Source organism: Takifugu flavidus, chromosome 4, assembly GCF_003711565.1.
Source record: "Takifugu flavidus isolate HTHZ2018 chromosome 4, ASM371156v2, whole genome shotgun sequence".
Lineage (NCBI taxonomy): Eukaryota > Metazoa > Chordata > Actinopteri > Tetraodontiformes > Tetraodontidae > Takifugu > Takifugu flavidus.
Window position 1 is genome coordinate 6,238,925 of NC_079523.1, and position 22,323 is coordinate 6,261,247.

The window sequence follows — 22,323 nt, forward strand, 5'->3', positions numbered from 1 at the left end:
GTCTCCTCCGCATCAGCTCCGAAACCACCGAAGAATAGAAAGGGGAAGTGTTGGAAAAGCCTCTGGTGCTACACGTAAAGTTCTGTGGCAGGAAGCAGCGGCCTCCCTCCGTGGTGGCGTAGGCGGGCGTGGCCCTCGCCATGTTCACGTTGCTCCCGAGCCAGCAGTCGGACCCGTAGGCTCGACTCAGTGCTTCAGCGTTTACGCGTGGGTTTATTTGCATGTCCGTGGTTTTTGCGCACGAGGCGTCCTCGGCTCGACGCGGAACAGCAGGGGAATCCCAAAACCACCCGGTTCTTCATCCCCTGCTTCCTTTCTGTGACGTTCTCCATCCTCAGTCGCTCCCTCCCCCAGGCAGCCATCTGGTTTTAGGGATGAGCCATTTGACAGAACATCTTGGACACCTCGGCCTTAATGGATTTTATAGCTTTACAGGGAATCATCCTATTCCCCCCACACACTTGCAATTACAGTATCACTCGTTTCAGTGCAGATGAAATATGTTGACATTCAGCTGTGTTTGATTTGACATTTAGGCCTGTTTGTGTGTTTTTCATGCCGTTCAGCGTAGCACGAGCCGCATGTGGTCAAGCTCGGATGCACCTCTTCACTGATTTATGGAACCTCTGGAACGGGAGTAAATCAGAGAGAATATCGCCGCTGCAATCATGAGACAGCACCGAAAAACAGCAGCAATGCTCTGTTGAAAGCTCTCCGCCTGCGTTCCACGCCGCCGCCTACTTGAGACATGCGTTTATAAATCCACCTCAATAAAATGTTAAAATGTTCCATTTATTGAACTATATAAACCCAGATCCCAGTTTAAAACACTATAATTAAATTAGATTCTAGCAAAGGGCTTGTTTTTTGGTGATTTTAGGCTCGACACATCCATCCAATACTCATTTTCAGCGAACGACCAATATTTTTGAATGAGAATGTTCTATCCTTGTAAAAAGCAGGAAAACACCCTAAATAGGCCACCAGTCCGTCCAGGTCCTCTGTCTTCAGGCTGTGCTGCATTGTTGTGGAGACAGTACAGGGAGTTGGCTGAAAGTGGAGTAAAAACAGAATTTACCCAAACACAGGCTGTAGCAACCCACACGGCAACACAGGCATGTTCTCAGGTGTCTGTTAAATGATGCAGTGTCCACTTTCCAGCTGGTTTGTAACCACTCAGAAGGGAGTGTGGGGGAGAAGGTGTCGCTGTGTTAACGCCGTTGACGGGTCCGCGGGGCAAAGGCTATTGTGAGGGGAAAGACTCGCTTTTTCAGGCTATATTTTCAACACAACATCGCCTCTGTTATTGAACTGCGTCAGATCACTGCTGCGTGTTCCCGAATGTGGCGGTCTGCAAAACGTTAAACGGAACTATAATTGATGAATTTTGCCATCAGGTGAAATTTAAATCCACTCTGATCACGTTTGCTGTGGCTGATATGAGTTCCGATGGCTTTGGTGTTGTTCTTCCAGGGCTGAAGTACAACTTCCATCTGACAGGCGTTGTGCCTTCACAACTCCCGTCTGGTGCAGCTTTCAGGTTCTCCTTCATGTTCTGTACGTATGGCAAGTTATTGGTGAGGGAAAACCTCAGCTTTAGCTCGGTATTGTTGTTTTTGAACAATATTCAAATAGATGTGAGCTCTCCCAAAGAAAAATCCCAGTGCCACAGTGCCAGTCAGCAGGTGATGAAGGAAGATAAGCAATAAACAGGGAAAGATTTTGGCGGGAAGATGTTTTCCACCCTTAATCTTGTTTTGCTCAGCTAGAATAGATGTGCAGTTCAATAGGATCTTCGTGTAAAACCAAAATGTCCAACATTGTATGTTTTTTATGATAGCCTGACCAGAATGTGTGATGTCAACATTTGCAGAGCTCAGACAGGAAACCTTTCCATCCTCCCCCTCTTTGCTCCTTCACCCCCCCACCAGTATATGGTTCATGTGTTGCTGATTACCTCCAAGTCCAGGTCTAGACCCAGAGCTTCCACCTTCTCTGCTCATATGGTTTGAAGCAGTCGTCCCCCTTCGCTGGAAATCCCCCTGCCGACTCCCACCTTGAAGCACCCTGGACCCTCTCGTGCGTGGTCTGCGAACGCATCCGTGCCCCATTTTAACCCATGTGAATGCTGCATGTATGCAGACACAAGCACCTACAAAGAGCGACACTCGTGTTACGTGCACGTACACGTCTCATCCTGCCTTCATACCCCTGGGGCCTTTTTGATTGACAGTGCCCGCTCCAGCAAGGGATTATGAAGGAAAAGGGGAGGGCGGGGGGGTTGAGGTCCCGCAGATGGGTGAAGGGTTTTGAGGCTGGAGCAACAGAGAGTGAGAAAGGGGGCTGGGGGATTAGGCCCGGTGAGCTTCATTAACCTGAATGTTTACACAAGCTGATCTCTCGCAATGAGACCCTTTTCCTTCCCACAAGTGTCCCCTCCAAGAATCTGCGGCCCCTCCCCGCATCGCCTGAATCCCACTCAGCCTCACACCAGCAGGGATTATTGACAATATTGCAGTAATGTAATCGTCAATAGCAGAATTCCAGCACTCATCAATAATCTCTCTTTAAAAAATGGGAGGTTTCTTCAAAATGTGACAACATACAGACTCAAGTCAAACTGCTTTTATCTCTAGCAGCCCCCATCAGCACTGCTTCCTTTTTCAAACCCAGTACTGGTGGTTTAATGTCCTCAACATTCAGTTTAATGGTTAGCATAAATAACTGGAGGATAAATCAAGTCAAGATCATAATCTAAACTCTTAAAGCAGTTGCGCTAAAATTGTCACACACCATTAAAAACATCTTCATGTGTGTTAGATTTCTGGCCATAGATTGGTCATATTTTACAGACTGGACCTTTAAATTAGCTTCAACCTACTGAGGACTGAGGACCTCTGCTTAGAACCCTCCAAATCCAAATTCTCAGGGGGAATTTGCCTTCATATAGCCGGTTGCTCTGTTGCACATTTAGGTTTCCCCCGTTGCGCCTGATTTTAATATTGCCCTGTAAATAAACCCTAACTTGATCCAACCAGATCCAGAGAAGAAATCAGAGGCAATTCCACAACGCTTTACAACATAATGTGGGGCAGAAGCATAAAGGGGGTAAAGAGCCGGAGAACTGCTGCCAATCAAAAGGCACGCTTCAAACACACCAACCTGTGCTGCTGTTGCTAGTCTCCAAGGACCCACTGAGCAGCCCAGAGTTGTGCCTGAGCCCTTAGAACAACATCAGGGCTATTTGCTTCTCAGATTAAAGAGGTTGAGAGAGATAGCCGGTTGAATGTGGTGGCACTTGGAAGAGGGGCCCTGGAGATTTACCCCCAAAGAGCAGTTAACAGAGGAAAAAAGGGCTGCCTGCACAGCATCTTCGGGACGGGGGTGTTTTCTCTCGGTGATGAGGTGGAAAAGTAAATTAGCATTCAGCACCGCTTGGCACCGGCTCCGACGCTGAGAACGGTGTGTCAACAGCTATGGGAGTGTTGGCTTCAAAGGGCTGTAACCAAAGGGACACGGCTCGTGCTAAAGTAAACAGAGAGTCGTTTAAAACTCTTACTCAGACAGACAGGCCGCGGCGTGGCTTTCAGAACTGCCATCGGATCAATCTGGCAGGCCCGTCGCGATTCTGCGAGCGGCACTTTTTTGGCTGCAGCCAACATGTGGGTCTCATTTTTTACCTTGAGGGGCTGCGAGTGTACACAGGGCGACTTGAGGGCCCACACCCGCCTGACAAGACGGCGTCTCTACAGAGACAGAAAGGGAGAGAAATCTGAAGACAGAGAGAGAGAGAGTTGGGAGAAGGCAGCCAAATCATGACTGCTACACAATCTCAGACAGGAAAGGGAATGTGGGGGGGGGAGTTGGTGCGTAGTGAGGAAAAAAGGGGAGTTTTTTTTTTCCAGGAGACATCTGGCTTTGGTTAAGCAGGGCGGTGTGGAAAGGCCAGTCTTTGACGTTTGTTTTGACTGGGCTGATGGGGGGAGCAGATTTGTCGTTCTGTTGTTTTGTTTTGATAGCGCGCGGCTTATTAATTAGCAGGAGCCAGACACTGACACAGTTACTCCGCAGTGGAGTTTTTCCTCAGGTGCATTGTGGCCAAGATGGCGGGGGCAGCCCCAATGACACAGAGTCTTCGGTGCTCTTTGATGTAAAGACATGTGTTTGAAAAATGTTTTCCCAGTCTTTTAAAAGACTCAAATTCTCCCCCGAAAAACAAAAACAAAAAAAAGCCCCAACGGTGGGATGTTGATGCTAATGAAGACCAGAAACTGCGGGCTGAGAGGAATCACGCCGTAGAAGAACAGAACATCTGTCGTCATGGAGAGCAACGGAGAATATTTGCGGTTTTCGCTCAACTTTGAAAATGGCTGTTGCTCCAAACTCCAAATGAGAGCAAACCAGTTCAAGTGGCCGTGCGGCAAAAATGGTTCTGGGCAGATATATGGAGTGTGAGAGGATCCTCATGGCGCAGCATCCTGCACCGCTATGAAATGAATAAACCATCAAGTGCAGAGATGTGAGCCAAGGCAAACTCAGCATAAACTGCAGCGCTCCTCTACAGTGCTGGTGCCCTGCTCTGCTCTGCTGCCGCTGCCGCTGCCGCCGCTGCCGCCGCCGCCGCCGCCGCTGCCGCCGCCGCTGCCGCGCTGCTGCCGCTGCTGCCGCTTCTGCCGCTGCTGCTGCTGCCGCTTCTGCCGCTGCTGCTGCCGCCACTGCTGCTGCCGCCGCTGCTGCTGCCGTGCTGCTGCTGCCGCTGCCGCTGCTGCTGCCGCTGCTGCTGCCGCTGCTGCTGCGCTGCTGCTGCCGCTTCTGCCGCCGCTGCTGCCGCTGCTGCTGCCGCTTCTGCCGCTGCTGCTGCCGTTGCTGCTGCCGCGCTGCTGCTGCTGCCGCTGCCGCCGCTGCTGCTGCCGCTTCTGCTGCTGCCGTTGCTGCTGCGCCGCTGCTGCTGCTGCCGCTGCCGCCGCTGCTGCTGCCGCTTCTGCTGCTGCCGTTGCTGCTGCCGCCGCCGCTGCTGCCGCCGCTGCTGCCACTGCTGCCGCTGCTGCTGCCGCCGCTGCTGCCGCTGCTGCCGCTGCTGCCGCTGCTGCCGCCGCTGCGCCGCCGCTGCTGCCGCCGCTGCCGCCGCTGCGCCGCCGCTGCTGCCGCCGCTGCTGCTGCCGCTGCTGCTGCCGCTGCCGCTGCTGCTGCTGCTGCTGCTGCCGCTGCTGCTACCGCCCCGGCTCCAGCCATCGTCGCTCTCTCGCCCCAGACCCATGTTCCCAAAGTCAATTGCCCATCAAAAGCAGATAATGGCCTAAAATGCTCTTCTGCTGACTGTTGTGAGAAGAGATCCACTTGGGGTAATTCTGGGGGCCGTCTGGGCAGAGGAATGCGAGGACATGCTGGTGGGGCCGATGGGATTTATTAAAAGCTTCAGAGGTGAAACTGGAGTCTCGCAGCGAGGCGGCTTGTTCTCCGAGGGCTCTGCGGCCGTGATGATGATTGGACCTGATGGCTGTTTGGTAGTTGCTGCTTCTGGATTGAGGGCAGCTGACTAAATTACAGATTGTTTTGAACCTTAAATTGGGCAAATTTCAAACTGAAGGCGTGTGAAGCGCTGAAGAATGCAGGAGGCTGGCATTTATTATCCTACGCTGCAACCAGGTAAGGCACGCCGATTCAACGCTCAGTCAGAGGGCCTACAATAATTCTTTATCGTAAGGAGGCGTCTTTAATGCACCGAGACATTTGAGGATAACAGTTTTTTCCTTTTCACCAGGCAGGCCAAAATGCACCGCAGACTTGTCAGGATGGAGAGAAGAAGAAAAGGCTTTGAGAGGGCGTTCCAGCTGAATTCAGCCTTGAAAAACAAAGGAGGCCTTTCTGTGCTACGGCAGGCCAGAGCTCGTTCCGCTATGTACTTAAATCAAGTGTCGTATAAGTGTAGTATTTTTGACAAAAATGTTTAAGGACTGGACTATTGTTTATTTTAGTTTTCAGTGATTTAATTCACAGTCTAACTTTACATTAGCTATACAAGGCTGTCCCAAATAGACTTTAGAGTTTGGGTTGTTGATTATTTTATTTTTAAGATGCTTCTTTTAAAAGAGTCTTTCATCGCTGCTCTGCACCGATATCTTACCGCCACTCCAGGGTTGAAATGTGTGACACTTGTTATCAATGCTGCGTTTTAATGGGATTAGAACCTGCGCTGCAGCCGCTTGCTGCTTCTGAGGATCGCCGAAACATTATCCTTTAGACTGGAAACCAGCTGGGGACTGGGAAACGGGAGCGACCCATGGACGGCTTCCTCGCTCACCAAACAGAAACTCAAGATGGTTTCTTGAAAACAAGAAAGTGTCAATATCCTGCAACCTCTCCGGCACACCGAGAGCCTGCAGCAGGGTTGGAGGGTGTGTGTGTGTGTGTGTGTGTGTGTGTGTGTGTGTGTGGGAGTGAGAGAGTGTGTGTTCTTAATCAGGGGTAAGATTTCTTGGTCGTGAGAAAATAAAGTATATTATTAAGAACACTGCAGGCCTGCCTCACTCACTATTGCCCGTAATCCAAATTAAATGTTCGGTTGTGTGTTCGGACATTTCCCCATTCTTCAAAAAAGTAATTTATTAATAAAAAAATAGAGAGAATTCTCTTTGTCTTGATCCCCAAACTTAATCCTACAAGGCTGTCTTTTAAAATTTGGCTAATTTTCACAGAGGTCTTTTATTTATTTAAGCTGAAAACACACAAGAGCTCCCACCGATGTCTGGATCCGCTTTCTAAGTCAGATTAGCTCGAGAGGTTAACAAAACCTAAACAGCTACAAGAACCCCATCTGGTTCTAACACAATCCTGACAAACTTCCATGGGTGTCCAGATCAATCAAGAATTAATATAACCTGTCCTCAAAGAGGCCAATTCCACCCCTCCAGTAATGACATGTGCACAGTGGCGTGCATGGGTAAAGAGCTAACTTCTACATGCTGCAGGAATGCAACCTAAGGTAAATGTGCCCTTGCTTTGCTCTTCCTTTACTGTCTGCCTGACATTTTCTTTTCCTTTTGCGGGTTTATGAAGGGTCTGCCTCATTCAGGTAATTAGTCAATCGGTGTTGCTGCACCTAAACAGGTGACAGCAGGTGAGACCTGTGGCTGCCTGTCATTATCTCATCAACCCGTCAACCTGAAGGAGGCACCACCCCGAGGGAACCCTTCGCCAATGGGCACACAGGTGAACCCTTAAATCAGCTTTAATGAGGCTGCTGAGCAACAAAGCGAGCCTGGGAGGTGTGGGAAAGTGAGACGGCTGACAGAGACGTGCGTGGACGTCAGCGGCTCTAGCAGGGCTGTGATGGTCCACCCCCCCTTTAATGGGTCTCTAAATGTGATTATTTTGGTTTCTAATGACTCGTTCGAAGAAGCATCGGCTCACATCGTGATAAAAAGTACGTGTACAACCTTGACTCTGTCACACAGGCAAGTTGTTTCATATTAAGTATAAATACTATTGGATGAATGTGTTCGGTTGATTTACCTATTACACCATTGTTAATGCTGAGCCAAAGACTCGATTGTTGCCCCCTGCTGTGTTTTCCATCACTAATTATACCTTCAGAACCTGCCCTGATGTAAAGGCCCGTCCATGGAAAAGGTCCACATCCACACTCTTAAACAGCATCCACAGTCTCGCTGCTGCACTAGCAGGACAGCTAACTGCAGCAGCGGTGGCTCTTTTGCTACCTCCTAGTGAGTAACATTACCTCCGGGCTATAATTTGCTTTCTGAGCCTGCCTGGGAGCAACTTTCTGAGCCAAGTGAAAAAAAGAGTCGGTCATTCCATTAATTTTCGGGTCAAAAGCTCCTGGCGAACCACACTGTTTCTTTCCCGTGTTATGCAAGTCCGAACATAGCGAACATCCACGCCTAGCTAGCATGTGTGGTAGAATGCCTAGATACATGAAAGAATGACACTATTTTGACAATAAAGCATTATTTACCTCATTGCTATCTTGGCTTAAATTCAGAGAAGGATGGACGTGACGACAACTTGTGCAAATTTCCACCTATAGAATGTGTAGATTTTGAATAAAATATTTGGAACTCTTAGTCAGTGAAACAATTACATTATTACAACTTTCTCAGGCTATCCACATCTGCCTCCCTGTCATCTTCTATTTGCAGTGATTTAATTACAGGTTAGCTGGTTTTAAATGATGTATATTTCTGTTTTATAGATCGGAAACTGAAAACCTGTATAGGCTAACCTTTAGCTTTCACACGCAATCAACTGGGATAATAGTCTGCTGGACTCGGGCTGTTAATACCTCTCTCAACTCAACACTTTGGATTTATTGACAGCTTTTAAAAATATTTACTGCTGCACTTCCTGTCTAAGTGGGCACCGAGCCTGTAATCTCCCTATTCCTTTATTAGATCATTTGTCAAAGCCTCCACCTTCTCTTTTATCACTGTCCCCTCCTTTCACTTTTTGGGAGGAGGTGTGTGTGTGTGTGTGTGTGTGTGTGTGTGTGTGTGCGCTCCTGCACATGTGAGGTCCAACACAGGGATTTGTGGATTTATGAGGTCTGACTGGTTTTGGCCCCAGAACTTTTACTCACACTGCATTTACTATTTTTATTAAGTGTTTTCTGATTATTATTATTATTATTATTATTTTTAATGTTTATAGATGGTTGAACATTAATTGAGAAAATGTGGGCGTTGTATTGTATTTTATATCAGGAGGATTTGGCACCCCCCTTATGAACAGATTATTTTAACAACCTGAACTCTATTAGCTTGAGCTTCACAGCAGATTAACTCTTAAAGCCTTAAATGAAATTCCTGTAACTGTAGGAAGGAATAATTAGCAGCGTGAATTTAGCACCTGGTCTTATGAGGTGTGGCTAAACTAAAGCTTTGCATTCAGGCCTCGATGAGACGTTGCCACTCATCTCAACAACAAAGTACTGCATATGCACATGCACATTCACACTGAGTGGCAGTTTAGAGTCTCCATTAACCTGACGTGCACGTGTGAGAGACCGTGGGAGGAAAATGGAGTAGCTGGAGCGAACTCACAGGGACCTGGAGAGCATAGAAACAAGACAGACATCAGAATCTACATTTGCTCAGAATAATTCCAGCATCCAAAACTTAAATCTCAGACCTATTTGAACATTATGTTATAGCATGTTTGAACTTAAACACTGATTTCAGGGTTGAGCACCTCCCTCAACCCTCTTTCAGTCAAGAGAGGATGGGAGGCAGAGCTGGGGTGAATAAAAGGGGGCACAAATAGAGCAAAATTGTGCTTAGAGATGACGTCCCTCCATGCCTCCTTCCTTCTCCTTCACAAACAGAATTTACTGGCCTTCACTGTTAAGACAAGCCCGAGTTCACAGAAGGAATGCTGCTAAACATTTATGCAAGGCCAAACGTTAAGAACCGTTATTAAAAGCACATGTTCCTCCAAGAACCTTTCAGAGAATGGCACTGAATAAAAATGCTGACTGAAGGAACAAATGTTGTAGAAATGCATCCTTGAAGCAGTCTCCTGGACAAGCTCTGCACAGCATGCGTTATTAAGCATAGTAGCAATCTGACAAAAACTGCAAATGAGTCTTACAGGACATAGAATCTTGGATTATTTTATCATTACAATTACGGATATTTGCAGTCTTTGAATATGATCAGCACTTTGAAGTTTTGTCCAGCCAGCTTAAAGGGGAATAAACACAGCAGAAACCGTGTTGCCTAAAGTCATCCTGATATCTGAAACGTGACTCTTGACATACCTTCTCCTTCAAAATAAAGTTGTGGCCTGTTCTTTGATGTCCTGAAATGTATGTTTCTTGGTTACTGTAACTGTGGCATGGGCTTTTTTCTACTTAATTAATCATTTTTAGCAATAAATTAGCTATTTGTGGCAAAATTTGCAGTGTGTCTGAGAGTAGCATGGGGCTAGCTGGTTTGCTAGTCTAAGTTAATGCTTATGTGTGTGTCTATATGTAGACTGTATGTGACTGTTGGCAGTCAATTGAATTATTAAAGCTAGAATATGAAACCAATTATCCTAAATGCGGCAGAGCTCCTTATTGCTCCAGAAGACCAGCGGCTGGCATGGACGCCGAGCACTCAGGCTACCGTTGTTGCCAGTCTTCGGCTGCTAAGTACTCCTCAGCCTTCGCCGTGCACCCACAGAGTACACGAGGCAGCCACAGGTATGTCCCCGTCACCCTCGGCCACACCGATCACAGCCAGGAGTCTGTCAGAACCTTTCGGGCATCCCGTCAGGCTAACGAGATGTGACTGAGGCAGTGCTGCCAGCGCGCAAGCTTTTGTTCCATTCATGCTGCCACCACTGGTGTGTGGAGAGTTTCCCAGTTGCAGCCGTCAGCTTGTGTATGTGCACGTGTGTGTGTGTGTGAGTGATATACATCACCCTGCATATCGTCCACATGCAGACTGCTGAATGAGAGCTGTATACAATCTGTGCAGCGGTTTGAGCCTGTGGGTGTTCCGAACCGCTTCGCCACAGTGGAAAAGATAATCGCAAACTGTCTGATGCTAAACGTGCGCCCAGGTGGAACGTGCACGTGTGTGGGTGTCTCAGCTTGGCTGAATCCATATGAAATGACCCAGTGCTTAATGGAGTATGTGGTAGATAAAACACAGATCTGCTGGAGAAATCAAATCAACGTTGGGCACGTTTTTATTCCGCGGTAATACCCTGCAATCTGAGCGATACAGACCAAACCCGATTTCCAGGCTGTTGACTCCTCTTTAGCACGTCCAAATCTAATTGAAATCACCTAAAATAATAAATCCTCCATCCCAGAGATTTGGAGACATACCCTGAATAGTAAAAAAAAACGACAATAAAGGGGATATTTTACAGTGCAAACTATCCCGAATCTGCCCCGGCATGTGGCACAAGCGCTAGCGGGGTTAATCACACCCGCTTCTCAGACCGAGTGGCTAAAAAAATTAGCCAGGGGAAATGTTTCCAACTGACATAATTTTTGCGACGTGAGATTCAACATAAACAGAAAAAGGAATGAGAAAATGATTGTGGTCGGCTGGGGTGTGCGGTAACCCGTCGCAGTCCTCGTGCGCTCTTTTTCCAGCGTTTTGGATTTCTCGTTTCATGTTAGAAACATAAAGCTAACTTATGGCGCTGGTGCTGAGAACGGCTCTGAACCGTAACATCCCAAATAAAATACATTAATATGCACAAAGCAGATGCTTTATTGGGTATGGCGGTGACATTTCTCGCAGAATTCAGAAAGTGGAGCAACATTTGGGTTGCAATTTCATCCAAAATTGCAGGAATTTACGCCTCATATAGCTGCTGAAAATATATTTGTCTTATCCTCAGTTTTACTGAGGGTCTGATTGTCGTGTGTAATACTTGATGAGATCAAGAAGGTTCTTCCCACAGTCCAAAGACCTTCACTAGGCCCATTGGCTGGTTTTAATTGGTCTGAGACATGAATCGGTAACTGGTCCCCCGCCTGTGGGAGGAACTGGAACGTGCTCCAGTCTGGCCTTCCAGCTATTAGATACTTTTTAATTTCACTGAAAAGGAAATGCACCAGCTAATTAATGTTTGTAATAATGTAAGTACAGGTCCCGGCCCGTTACTAACAGCAACCCCCCACCTTGAAACAACGAAAAGGAATAAATTGATAAAACAGCCTATTGTCAAACTGAGTGAAATTCTGAGGCCACATTTCCACTAGGGGGCACTGTTGCTCTGACTTGTTATTGAGAGTATTTATTAAAATTGTGGCTGATATTAGTATTTACAACTATATAGGGTATTAGATCATCAGCCATAGTGCGCCTCTGACCGGCTGGCAGTCTTGTCAACTACACCGAGCTCCCTGATTGGCCAGAGTGATTGTTTTGATCAGAAGACACGGTTGAACGGTTGGTTTTGGCTTTAGTGTTGCTGCACTGGGCGTTTCAGAGGTGGATGTTTAGGGGAATAAGTCATCACATTCTTTGGAGCATTGCTACCACAACGCTAATGAAATTAGTGACGGATTTGGGGTAGATTTGAGGTAAAATTTGCCATGGGGAAAAAAAAAATGCCTCAGAGTAAAGTGCAAATATCTCTCTCGGTTTCAAATAATTTCCTTTCAGCGCTGTCCAGAGAGATTTTTAGGATTCTTTTTTCTTCATTTAGAGGGTTTTAGCGTGGCTGGCTGGACGCTAAGGGTCCAGCTCTATCAACTAGAGCCAATGTAAACACAGCAATTCCATTCCAATTAGAAACGCTAAATGCATTGGACTCGGTGCACCACCAGGTCCGCCGCTCTGCGCAATTAATGCAGCCTTGGTCTTTACTGGCTGCCCTGGATGGCTGGGATGGCTAACATGGATACGGTTTCAGTTCAAGGCCGGGCAGTAGGATCCTGATTGGGCAGGTTGGACTCATCATGCAAGTATAAACATGAGGTTGGTTGTGGGGTTTTCTTTGGGTCACCCGTGGTGAGCACAGAGGGAGAATACGAGCGATGGGCAATCACAGAGGAAGACTTGATGAAGAGGAGGCTCCTTCTCGGCCACATGAGCTCCCCAGACTCAGCTGTCACACTTAAAAGCAGCGGGGATCAAACCAGTACACATCTATAGTCTCTGACATGATGCTTTTACTTTGGCAGTAATTTCCTCTGTGTCAAAACTTAAGTTTAAGTAAAGAGCGGGACGCTCCAGCTCCAGCAGGGTTTAATCAGAACCACGTCACATATCCCATTGTTCTGCTTCACGGATCTATCAGGCACTGTATTGTGGGAGATTTTGCAGTCGTGAATCACCTTCAAAATGGATGCCTATTGTTCTGCTGGGGGGGTCTGGTGGCTGTTGTGCTCTGCATTTCTCAGGTGTTGGTTTGCACCATCAGCCCGGGGCTCTCTGCTCTCTCAAAGATAGTTTGCTAACAGAGCTTTCACTCCATTGCCTCTAATGAAAATCCATACTAAACATTTAGCGCTGTGTGAGAAAGGAGGCAAATTCAATAAGACACTTAACACAATTTGTAAATTACAGGAAGATCTAATCGAACCGCAGGAAAAAAGCAATGTTTTTGTTTCTTTAATTATGTGTTTTTATATAAAAAATGTGCTCTATTTTCAGAATTGCACGGGCAGCTGATTATGTGAGATTTCAGCCAGGCTGTTTTCTCTGTTTAAAATGAGATCCAGTCTTTATTCTAAAATGATTATCAGTCATGCAGCCAGAGACGTCTCTGCCGAGGTATTCCCCAAACTAATGGTCGCTCTTGGACAGCATCATCGATAGTAAACTAATCTGCAGCCTGCAAGGCACAGGAAACAGATCTCATTAGCACTCACTAAACTATCTTCCAAGGAAACTTATGTCTTTAGAACACTCTGACAGGCTTGAAAGCAAGGCTAATGTCACTTACTAGTTTTGGCGTTAATGGCTAACTTTAAAATGGCTAATAAATGGATGGGCAGTAAAATAGTGACGTCTTTACTTTTTTTTTTATCCGTGCAATGTACGAAAGCCTCATCGGCTGGAACCCAGTGTTGCTGGGGTTCCCTCTCCATGTTCATGGAGGTGGGGGGGTTGGGAGATGAAGATCAAAGACCAGGCCTTTGATCGCTGAACATTAACCACTGTTCCTGACGGTTTTCCCCTTATAAACTTCATAAATATAACGGTGAAGCTTCCTAACTGATCTCAGCTGAGAATAAAATATCTAAAACCGAGTTGGGCGTTACCGCACCTTCCTCCAGACGCGCTCTTGATTCTCTGACCGGAATCATAGTCCAAAACCAACCTCCTCACCAGCGACCCTCGAGTCCCACTCTCGAAATGAAACCAAACCGAACAATATAGGTGCAGCCTGGCTTTCCTAGGTGAGGTCTTAACAGTCTTTTACAAAACTATTATAGCGTCTACCGGTTCCAATTATCATTTTTATATAAGGTCAATTGTATAGTTGCGATGTCATCCCATTTCTTGGCGATGGGTATAGGTTATTCTTGGACTAGTGTCTCCACTCAGTGGATGAAACGAAAAAATACCGTATTGTGACAGCTTGGAGCCACCAGGGGGCAGCACCGACATATAGAGCAGGCTTTTGCTAGTATTTATTTACAAGCTGAGCACTTCCTGTTTAATAGTCTGGTCGTAACAAGCTTAATCTACAATAACGTTTCAGGATGGGTTGTGACGGTGGAACGATTCCTAAGAGACATGAGTTGGTTAAGGGACCGAAAAAAGTCGAGAAGGTATATTTTACTTTTCTCTCCTCCATTCGCGAATTGACTTTTTAGCAATGCCATAGGTAGCTTGCTAGCTGTTAGCTAGCTATCATATTAGAAAGCGACGCTCTGTACAGTTACTACTTGCTGTAAAGCGACTAAAACAATATTGTATTTTAAATCCTGTGTTATTGATAAAGCAGTATCGGATACAGTCGTAATTTTGTCTCATGAATCAATACTTTGTCAGCATGGTTAACAAAGGCGGGCAAATGTTAGCTTGTTTAATGCAGTTTCACGAGTTGTTGCTAAGAAGGTAGACGGCTGTGTTGTGTTATTACACATTGGTATTACTTTGTATATCTCCCTCTTTCCAGGTTGATAAAAATGCAGAGATGATTGCCAAATGGAAATATTGCGCCTTAAGCCAAGAGAAACTCAAACGTCCCATCGTATCATGTGAATTGGGAAGGTGAGAGTTGTTTTTCCTCTTTTGGAAGGAAAGGTGAATTCATTAAACAGCTCATTAATTATTTTCGAGCTTCAGAGGTACCTTGTATTGTAACTATGCAATAAGCTGTAACTTTCAAAGCAACGCATTTGTTACCAGCTCATTTGACCTCGTTTGGGTCTGTTTCATGTTGTGTTCCAGGCTCTATAACAAGGATGCAATCATTGAATACCTGTTGGATAAGACAGCTGAGAGACCCAATGTTGAGGCTGTTCTGCACATTCGCGGAACCAAGGTCTGTCCATCCCGAGGACCATTGATTTGTTTGCATTTGCCTCGTTTAACGTTGTTTTTCTGGACTTGTTCTCTCTGCAGGATATTAAGGAACTGAACCTGACTGACAACCCTGAGTGGGAAGGAGAGAGAAGAAATGCTAAAGGAGACAGATATGAGGACAACTGTGGCATGTTCATTTGCCCTGTTGCTGGGCTAGAGATGAATGGCAGGCACAGGTAATAAAAACCCACTATTAACCATTAACATAGGTTTCATTGAAATAAAGTTGGTGAAAGCTTTCATGTGATGTTTAATCAGAAATGTTATTTCCAAATCTACTTAGTTTATTACAGTCGTAACAAGTCAGATTACAGTTAGAAATCAGTGAGGCTGGAGTCTGCAGGATAGGGAAGGAGATCAGCAACAGATCAATGCTTTGTAGTGCTTAACATACCTGCCTCTGTATGTTTCTGTACCTTTGACAAACATTAAGTGGCCAAGCTCAAAGGAAAAGTGCCTGCATTTATTACTGGCCCTCTTTTAATGATGTAGTATTGTTGCTCTTTTTGGAAAAAAAACAAAGAGCTTTACCTGGCTCTTCTCTATTTGGGTATTACATCACTATAAAATCTAAAGTCCACTAAATGAACTAAAAATATGTAAACCACCTTTGTTCTGTGGTGCCTCACACTTCAGGTCAGTTTATTAAAACTCTCTGATTACTCCAAGATATTGGAATTTTATTGTCATGGAAACGAGCCCATTGATTGTTACATGTTGCTCTGATATTTGACTCTCAACTCTGGAACTTTCTTCCAATATTTACAATTTTAGGTTCCGTTACCTTTGGACGTGCGGCTGTGTGTTTTCTGAAAGGGCTCTAAAGGAGGTCAAGACAGAAATCTGCCACAAGGTGAGGATTTTTATAGCTTCTTTTCTATAAATAGACACTGTTCTATCATATTTGCATGTGTCCATGTTCAGATGTCGACCTGAAAAACGTTTAAATGCATCAAACTATTAACTATTAACAAAAATTCGACCGCATGCAGAATAAACAGAATAAACTGAAAATGTGCCATTAAAATGTTGAAATGTTTTTTCTACAGCTGCACATAACACAAACTGGACAAAGACATGATGAAAACACATTTATTGACTGGAATGGTTTTTTTGTTTTTTTTAAAGTCCTGAGTGGATTGTTGACAGTTACACAAGAGCCAAAATAAAGGTCACACGAAGAGCGCTCAGATAAAATGGTCAACAGCGGTCCTTAAAGCTCACTGCTTATTGATTTCATACTTCCATTCATTATTTGGGTTGAAGCTGATAGTATGAATGTAGGAGTGCATCATCTGACCGACACAAATCTTTCCAATATTTGTTGGACAAAGACATGAATTTACTGATAACCTGTCACATCTGGAGCTGCGGCACATTTTCCGCTTAAACGCACTTTCTCAAATACAGGAGATTATAACAGGGCATTACGACTGTCGAGTGTTGTCATGGCGATTTCAGGCCCCATTTCAGGGCTCGGCTGTCGTTCCAGTTCCCCTGGGTGGCCAGCAGCCACGATGGCTCTACGGGAACACTGGCTTGATTTAACACCTTGTTCCTGTGCCACTGCTCCAGGCAGTCCAGCGCCTCCGGACTGGTGGCGCCCTCAAATTTATTGGCAAACATGTTGTTTCTGTCGATGATCCACGGGAGGTCTTCCATCCCATAGACACAGATATTTCGTACATAACGTCCTCAAAAAGAAGAGCAACGTTTTACAAAATAGGAAACTGCCCAAACATCACTGAGGGAGGTCAAAGCAGACAGTTTAGTAATAATTTCAATTCTAAATCCATTTTAGTTCCCTTATGCTGAATAAAAGTAATTTAGCATTGTTTAGTCCATTTATAGTGCTGTTATTAGAGCTGAAGAAATCCCAAGATAACACAAGAGGAGAACGTCTGGCTGTTGACAGGCCAGGTGAACGCGAACTAGCACGGATTAGATTCTTCAATAAGAACTAACTATTAAACATTGATCTTCTCTTAATTGACCTGCTGGGTAATGTACCTTTACAGCCGTCGTGCACGTCCCCCTCTTGGTCCTTCCACTTGATTGAGCGAATGGCTCCTTCCCATCCACCATTGATGTGGTTGCCGGGCGCATCTTTAACCACAGAAATGAAGCAGCACGATCAGATCATTTAAACAAACTGACACATCTGTGTTGTTCTGATTCACCTGCGATGTGGTTGAGAGTCACCCAGTAGTGCTCATCTGGGCTGAATGTGTCTTTAGACCACTCCAACAGGTCGAGGGCTGCCTGGTTGTTCAGAACAAAGTCTACAAAATCCCTGGTGAGAGCGTAATAAGCTGTTCCGAAATACACCTCCAGGTTGTGTGGCGGAGGCTCTTTCCTTTGCCCCACACCTTTTAGAGCCACGTGGGACCCTGTGATTTCCACATGCTGCAGCTCTGTCCTGTGCTTCATGGCAGCCGGCTGTTTAATTCCAGGTGTCATATTTCGATCCTTCCAGTATTTGCTCTGCAAGTACCGCACCAGTTCCAGGTTGCTCATGACAGGGAAATCCTGTCCGCACAGATTGATTACCTTCCTCCACCTGGTGTCAGACCCTGCTAGATCCTTCATGCAGTTCAGATCCGCTTGCAGACGCGTGAACCCGCCATATGTCACCGTCTCGCTGCGGCTGGAGAGGAAGGCGTTTTCTAAGCAGTTAATCAGCGTCCGTACAGCTTCCTGGTACTCCGGCGAAGCTTTAGCATCTACGTGAATGCAGTAGACGTTTTGAGGCATGTAAACGGCTCGCAGCAGGCGCACAAAAATCTCCAGCTCCTTGTGAACCGTCAGTATAAAGGCTAAAGGATATCTCTGCTCCTCAGGACTCAAAGGTCGGGTGATAAAGTGCAGATCTCTTATCAAGGTGGGACACTGCACCTTGCTGCTAACGTAGCTTTGCACCTGTTGTCAAAATTATACTCGTTTAGCAAGAGTTTATGGATGAATTTTTATGTGTTTCATTGTAAAGCGAGACACAACCTGTATAGTATACTTAATAGTCCAGAAATCCCTTTGACTGTGTAACCCTCCCCTGTTACGTGATGCTTTTCCTTCGCCACCCAATGCTTTGCACCCCTGTAAGAAGGCACATCCCACATACCTGGCAGTCACGGCGATGCAAGGCCAGCGCCTCTGTGCTCGGCAGAAACGCTTGACATTCACTGGAGAAGGGTCTGCACTCTTTAGGCTCAAGATGCTTCAGCTCCGGGGGCATTCGGGTCAAAAAATATATAACTGAGACAATTGTACTCATCCCAAGGCAAAGCAGGAAGCTGCGTTTGGCCCTTTCAAGCTGGCACATAATAGTCTGGCTTCACCGTATCCAGTCAGATTAATCTGCAAGACAGACATGCAGATCAGTTTATTCTAAGTGTGCTCCACCCCCCGGGGGCTAGTAAATAGGGTGGGAAATGTGGGTTAGCACCAGAGGAGGAAGTGTTCAGCTCAAGAAACGTGCCGTTCTAAAGTGAGTTGATTTCCTCCAATTATGGTCTTTGATAAAGTGATGAGTCTAAATTACCTGATGCAGAAATTCCCTCTTTTGTGCTTTCCAAAAAAAAAAAAAAACCCTGTCCAACCCACCTCTACTGTTTCTCAGGTTATAATTCCATCATTTAAAAGCCATCTTTAATGAATCTTTAAATTATGTACATCTCTTTCTTTCTGGATAAGATTCATACGGGTGATGGTAAAACAAGCCAGCGTACAGATGCAGGGTGAGAAAAATGCACGTACGTTACCTTTGAGTCGCCTTAGTCTTATGACGATGTGTAGAATAAGAGGCCAGCTGCTTTCCTTATCAGTAGAACTGACCCGACTCCTCCCCACTAGTAACCAGTTGTGGCAGAGACGCCTTGTCACTTTTGTTCGCTCTGACCGTGGTTCCTGATCAGGAAACACTCTCAGCCTTCAGCGTTTGTAGCCCTTGCTGTTGTCCCCCATGAGACAGCGTCATCCCTGGTTACCAGCCGTAGTGCACACCTGAAACACACACGCACACACACACGCACACACACACTCCCTAAGGGTTCCCACTGGAGCGTAGCATCTTTCTGTTTTTCATGTTCTGTCCATCCGTCCGTCTACTTGTTTCCCCGGGGAGAGGAGTCGTTGTCTGGGTTCGGCGACAGCCATCAGAGCAGTTTTGTCGGCTGCCTGGTCAGCTCCTGAGATTATCTCCCTCTTGTGTTGAACAGTGCACGTGGCCAGTGTTCACACCCACTGAGCTTATGACAACACAATAGATCCCCTGCTGGTCACTCGGCTTGTGCTTTTACAGTATGTGCTCTTTATTTTAAAAATAATAGCAACAGCACTTGTTGGTCGGTAAGCGTACGTGGTTTTTTTTGGAGATCTTTTTAGGTAACCACACTAAATGCAGAGTTCTGTTATGATTCTGTTATTCATTTTTGCTGTGTATGAATTGAGCTGTTAAACTGTCTCAGATGTGAACAATGGAGCCGTGCGCAGGGGGAGAAATGATTCTGACGCCTCTTCAGTGTGGATGCCTCTCCAGCCTGACTGACTGTCTGACTGGATAAATGAGTGGCCTGAACGGCTGAATTTGCCTGTCTCCATTTGCTATGCTGTGTTTGGTTGTTGTTTCCTTTGGGTGGCCCAATTGTGGCCTGTATGCAAATTGAGGGTGATGTGAAGGAGGGGCTGGATGCTCTTTTATAATTACATTCACTGTTTATCACAAACCTGTTGATGTAAAGTAGTCTATCTAATATAGCGTCCTCCCTTTCACAGACACACAGACACACTCATTTTTCCTCTTTACTGAAGGCGCACGTATAAAACTGAACTTTGCATGTCAAAGTTGAGCCTAAGCTTTAATATGTGACCGTTGCCGTTCATTCCACTCTTGAATATCTGGTTTTCTGGTGATTGCTGGCCATGGCCAATCATGGTTCAGATGTTCTGCTACGATTGAGACGTTTTAAATGTTTCCTGTTAGACATGATTTTATCAGGAGATCCTGCTTGACTCTTTTCTTGTGAATTCAGTGTGGGGAGCCGTTTAAAGAAGAGGAAATGATTGTGGTTAACGGCACAAAAGAGGAAGTGGAGATACTGAAACAAAAGATGCTGGAGAGGCGCGAAAAAGCAAAATCAAAGGTGTGTTTGACATCAGAGCTGAGTGTTTCTGATTTATTCAGAGCCCACTCAACAATATAGATGTTCTGTTTCAGAAATGCAAGAAGAGCAAAGCAGCCAAAGCGGCGTCAGCTGCGTCGGAAGCAAAAGGTGTGTGTGAAGCCTCGCTGACGACTGTCACGCTTTCTTATTACTCAAATCTGTTGATCTGCTGAATCTGGATTTCCATAAACAGCGTACGGCCACCAACACATTTACTTCTCCTTTTGGATGCATTTGAATACACAGAAGTTAGCTGCAGCTGCATTCAAGCCTCGGGGGCTAATCCTGAGATTACCTTCAGAAGATGGGAGATAGTGCTCATATAAACACACAATAGCAATAACACAATAGGTTCTGCTTGGTTTTTATACTATTATTTTGTTGGTTTAGTCATACATCTGGAACATATTCCATGTTCTCTTCTCTTACTTGTTTCCTACATACAGATGCAGCAGTGAAGACATCACAAGAGAATGGTGAAAGCAGCCATCCAGGTACCAGTTCACACTTTAAATTCATTTGTATTCCTCAATGCATTGAATCTCCATGCTGTGATGAACCCAGTGCCCTTTTATAAAAACACTCTTGTGACATCATATGTAAAGTGAATGCAAACCAAAGCCTTGTTTTGAACTCAAATTTGAATACAGAACGGCTCGGGTCTCTGGGTGGCCTCATGTTCTTAATATACCCTTTTTTTTTCTGTCCAGATGTGGCAGGACCTTCGGGATCCTCTAAAGGTGCTGAGTCATCAACAAAGCCCGCCACCAAGAGGTCCAGCCTGAAGATGGAGGGAAAGTCTGAAGCTTTCAAATCCCTGTTCACGACCCACAGTTCTGCTAAACGCACCAAGGAGCAGACTTCCAACTGGGTCACACACACCCCCTATCACTTCTAACGTACTGCTACTTTGAGCAAACATCACTTCTGTCACTCCACTATAGAATTTGGGACAGTAAGTGAATATTATCACATATTATTACGTAATCCAACAACCTTTAGCATCCAAGGATTGCTTTCAGTTCCCTTTAGTCACTTACTGGAAGCTCTGTTGGTTTTTTTTTTTGTTGTGAACATTTTGTTAATAGCTCCCTGTGCTGCTCTGATTCTGTTTTGTAACTTGATTCCTCCCTCACGTATTCAGAGTGCTTTGAGAATTGATACCAGGGTGACGTTTGTGCGATCTGCTGCCCCTAGTGGACAGACAGTCACCTTCACTGACGTCATAATCGGGAGAATTTAAGCTTATGGGTCAGACATGTTATTTCTCTTCTTTATGGGTATGTATTTTCAAGAAATTAATAAATCCAAACCTTTTACTTTGAATCATATGCAATTTAAAGAATATATTTTCACTTAGAAATTTAGAAACCTCAGTTTTAGATGCTCCTATCTCAGCTAGTCACTTAGGGTTTTCAGCAAATGGCGTGAATAAAAAAAACAAAAAAAACACTGTAGAACTGTTTTCAATGAGACGAATTAATTTATCTTTATTCCTTTAAAAAATTGCCCTTTTACTATTGTGGAAAGAATTCACTCAGTGGCTGTACTAAGGTAATATGGTGACCAAATACAGTACTTTTTGACTAAACAACTGGATGGATGAGAAAAATAAACCGTGACACCTGAACCCTTTTCTGTCTGAGGTCTCTTGATCTCTGAAATAAACGATACCAATTTATCTGATGGTATGTAGTCTATGTTTATGGCCACAAGGTGGCGCTACAGCCATCCTAATGTCGATTGCTCCACTTGCAAACAAAACAAATCGATTATTTCACCCTAAAAACCTTTCAGTGAGTAATTCCAGCAGGTTACATTGGCCGAATTAGTTCAGCATGATTCTAAGAGGATTGGACTTGACTCAGTATTTGGAATCCGAAGAAACTCATTCATTATTTATCCAGTTACTAAAAAACTATACAAATAATGATCATGTATTTCGTCGATTTTCGAGAAGTATTTTATACCTGAGAATTGACGCATTCTTCATTCTTCACCTTTGTCCTTTTTTGAAGTCGGGGGGGGGGGGGTAAACCTTGGATAATGCTCTAAATATAATAAATCTATATAGACAGATAGATAGATATAATTTTCCCCATATTTTTTCTGTGATTTAGAAAAAAGTGACATTTTCTTGGATTATATTTCACGGCAGG

At 45.2% G+C, this 22,323-nt stretch overlaps 2 protein-coding genes across 4 annotated transcripts; one reads left to right on the forward strand and one right to left on the reverse strand.

Moving 5' to 3' along the window:
• Positions 1 to 14,074: 14,074 nt before the first annotated feature.
• On the forward strand, positions 14,075 to 21,794 carry rtf2 (replication termination factor 2). The gene is made up of 9 exons (XM_057031463.1): positions 14,075 to 14,245; positions 14,596 to 14,690; positions 14,871 to 14,964; positions 15,045 to 15,181; positions 15,780 to 15,858; positions 20,033 to 20,143; positions 20,218 to 20,272; positions 20,611 to 20,658; positions 20,875 to 21,794. Exons 1-9 carry the CDS (start codon positions 14,177 to 14,179, stop codon positions 21,060 to 21,062), a joined length of 876 nt encoding a protein of 291 aa, XP_056887443.1. The 5' UTR covers positions 14,075 to 14,176; the 3' UTR covers positions 21,063 to 21,794.
• gcnt7 (glucosaminyl (N-acetyl) transferase family member 7) lies at positions 15,236 to 19,606 on the reverse strand. 3 transcript variants are annotated; one of them, XM_057031450.1, is made up of 5 exons: positions 18,764 to 19,602; positions 18,124 to 18,359; positions 17,186 to 17,924; positions 17,016 to 17,111; positions 15,236 to 16,699 (listed from the first exon to the last, which is right to left on the reverse strand). In XM_057031450.1, exons 2-5 carry the CDS (start codon positions 18,322 to 18,324, stop codon positions 16,452 to 16,454), a joined length of 1,284 nt encoding a protein of 427 aa, XP_056887430.1. In that variant the 5' UTR covers positions 18,325 to 18,359; positions 18,764 to 19,602; the 3' UTR covers positions 15,236 to 16,451. The 3 variants fall into 3 exon arrangements, with proteins under 3 accessions (XP_056887430.1, XP_056887429.1, XP_056887433.1); XM_057031449.1 differs by having other exon boundaries at positions 18,124 to 19,602; XM_057031453.1 differs by having other exon boundaries at positions 16,556 to 16,749; positions 18,124 to 19,606.
• Positions 21,795 to 22,323: the final 529 nt, after the last annotated feature.

Excerpts from the sequence above, each read along its gene's own strand:
- rtf2 (XM_057031463.1), top strand. The coding sequence starts at position 14,177 with ATGGGTTGTGACGGTGGAACGATTCCTAAGAGACATGAGTTGGTTAAG. Across the intron at positions 14,965-15,044 it reads TGCACATTCGCGGAACCAAG|GATATTAAGGAACTGAACCT; the intron begins GTCTGTCCATCC and ends TTCTCTCTGCAG. Across the intron at positions 15,859-20,032 it reads AGACAGAAATCTGCCACAAG|TGTGGGGAGCCGTTTAAAGA; the intron begins GTGAGGATTTTT and ends TTGTGAATTCAG.
- gcnt7 (XM_057031450.1), bottom strand. The coding sequence starts at position 18,324 with ATGTGCCAGCTTGAAAGGGCCAAACGCAGCTTCCTGCTTTGCCTTGGG. Across the intron at positions 17,925-18,123 it reads TGCATCGCCGTGACTGCCAG|GTGCAAAGCTACGTTAGCAG; the intron begins GTATGTGGGATG and ends TTTTGACAACAG. Across the intron at positions 17,112-17,185 it reads GACTCTCAACCACATCGCAG|ATGCGCCCGGCAACCACATC; the intron begins GTGAATCAGAAC and ends CTGTGGTTAAAG.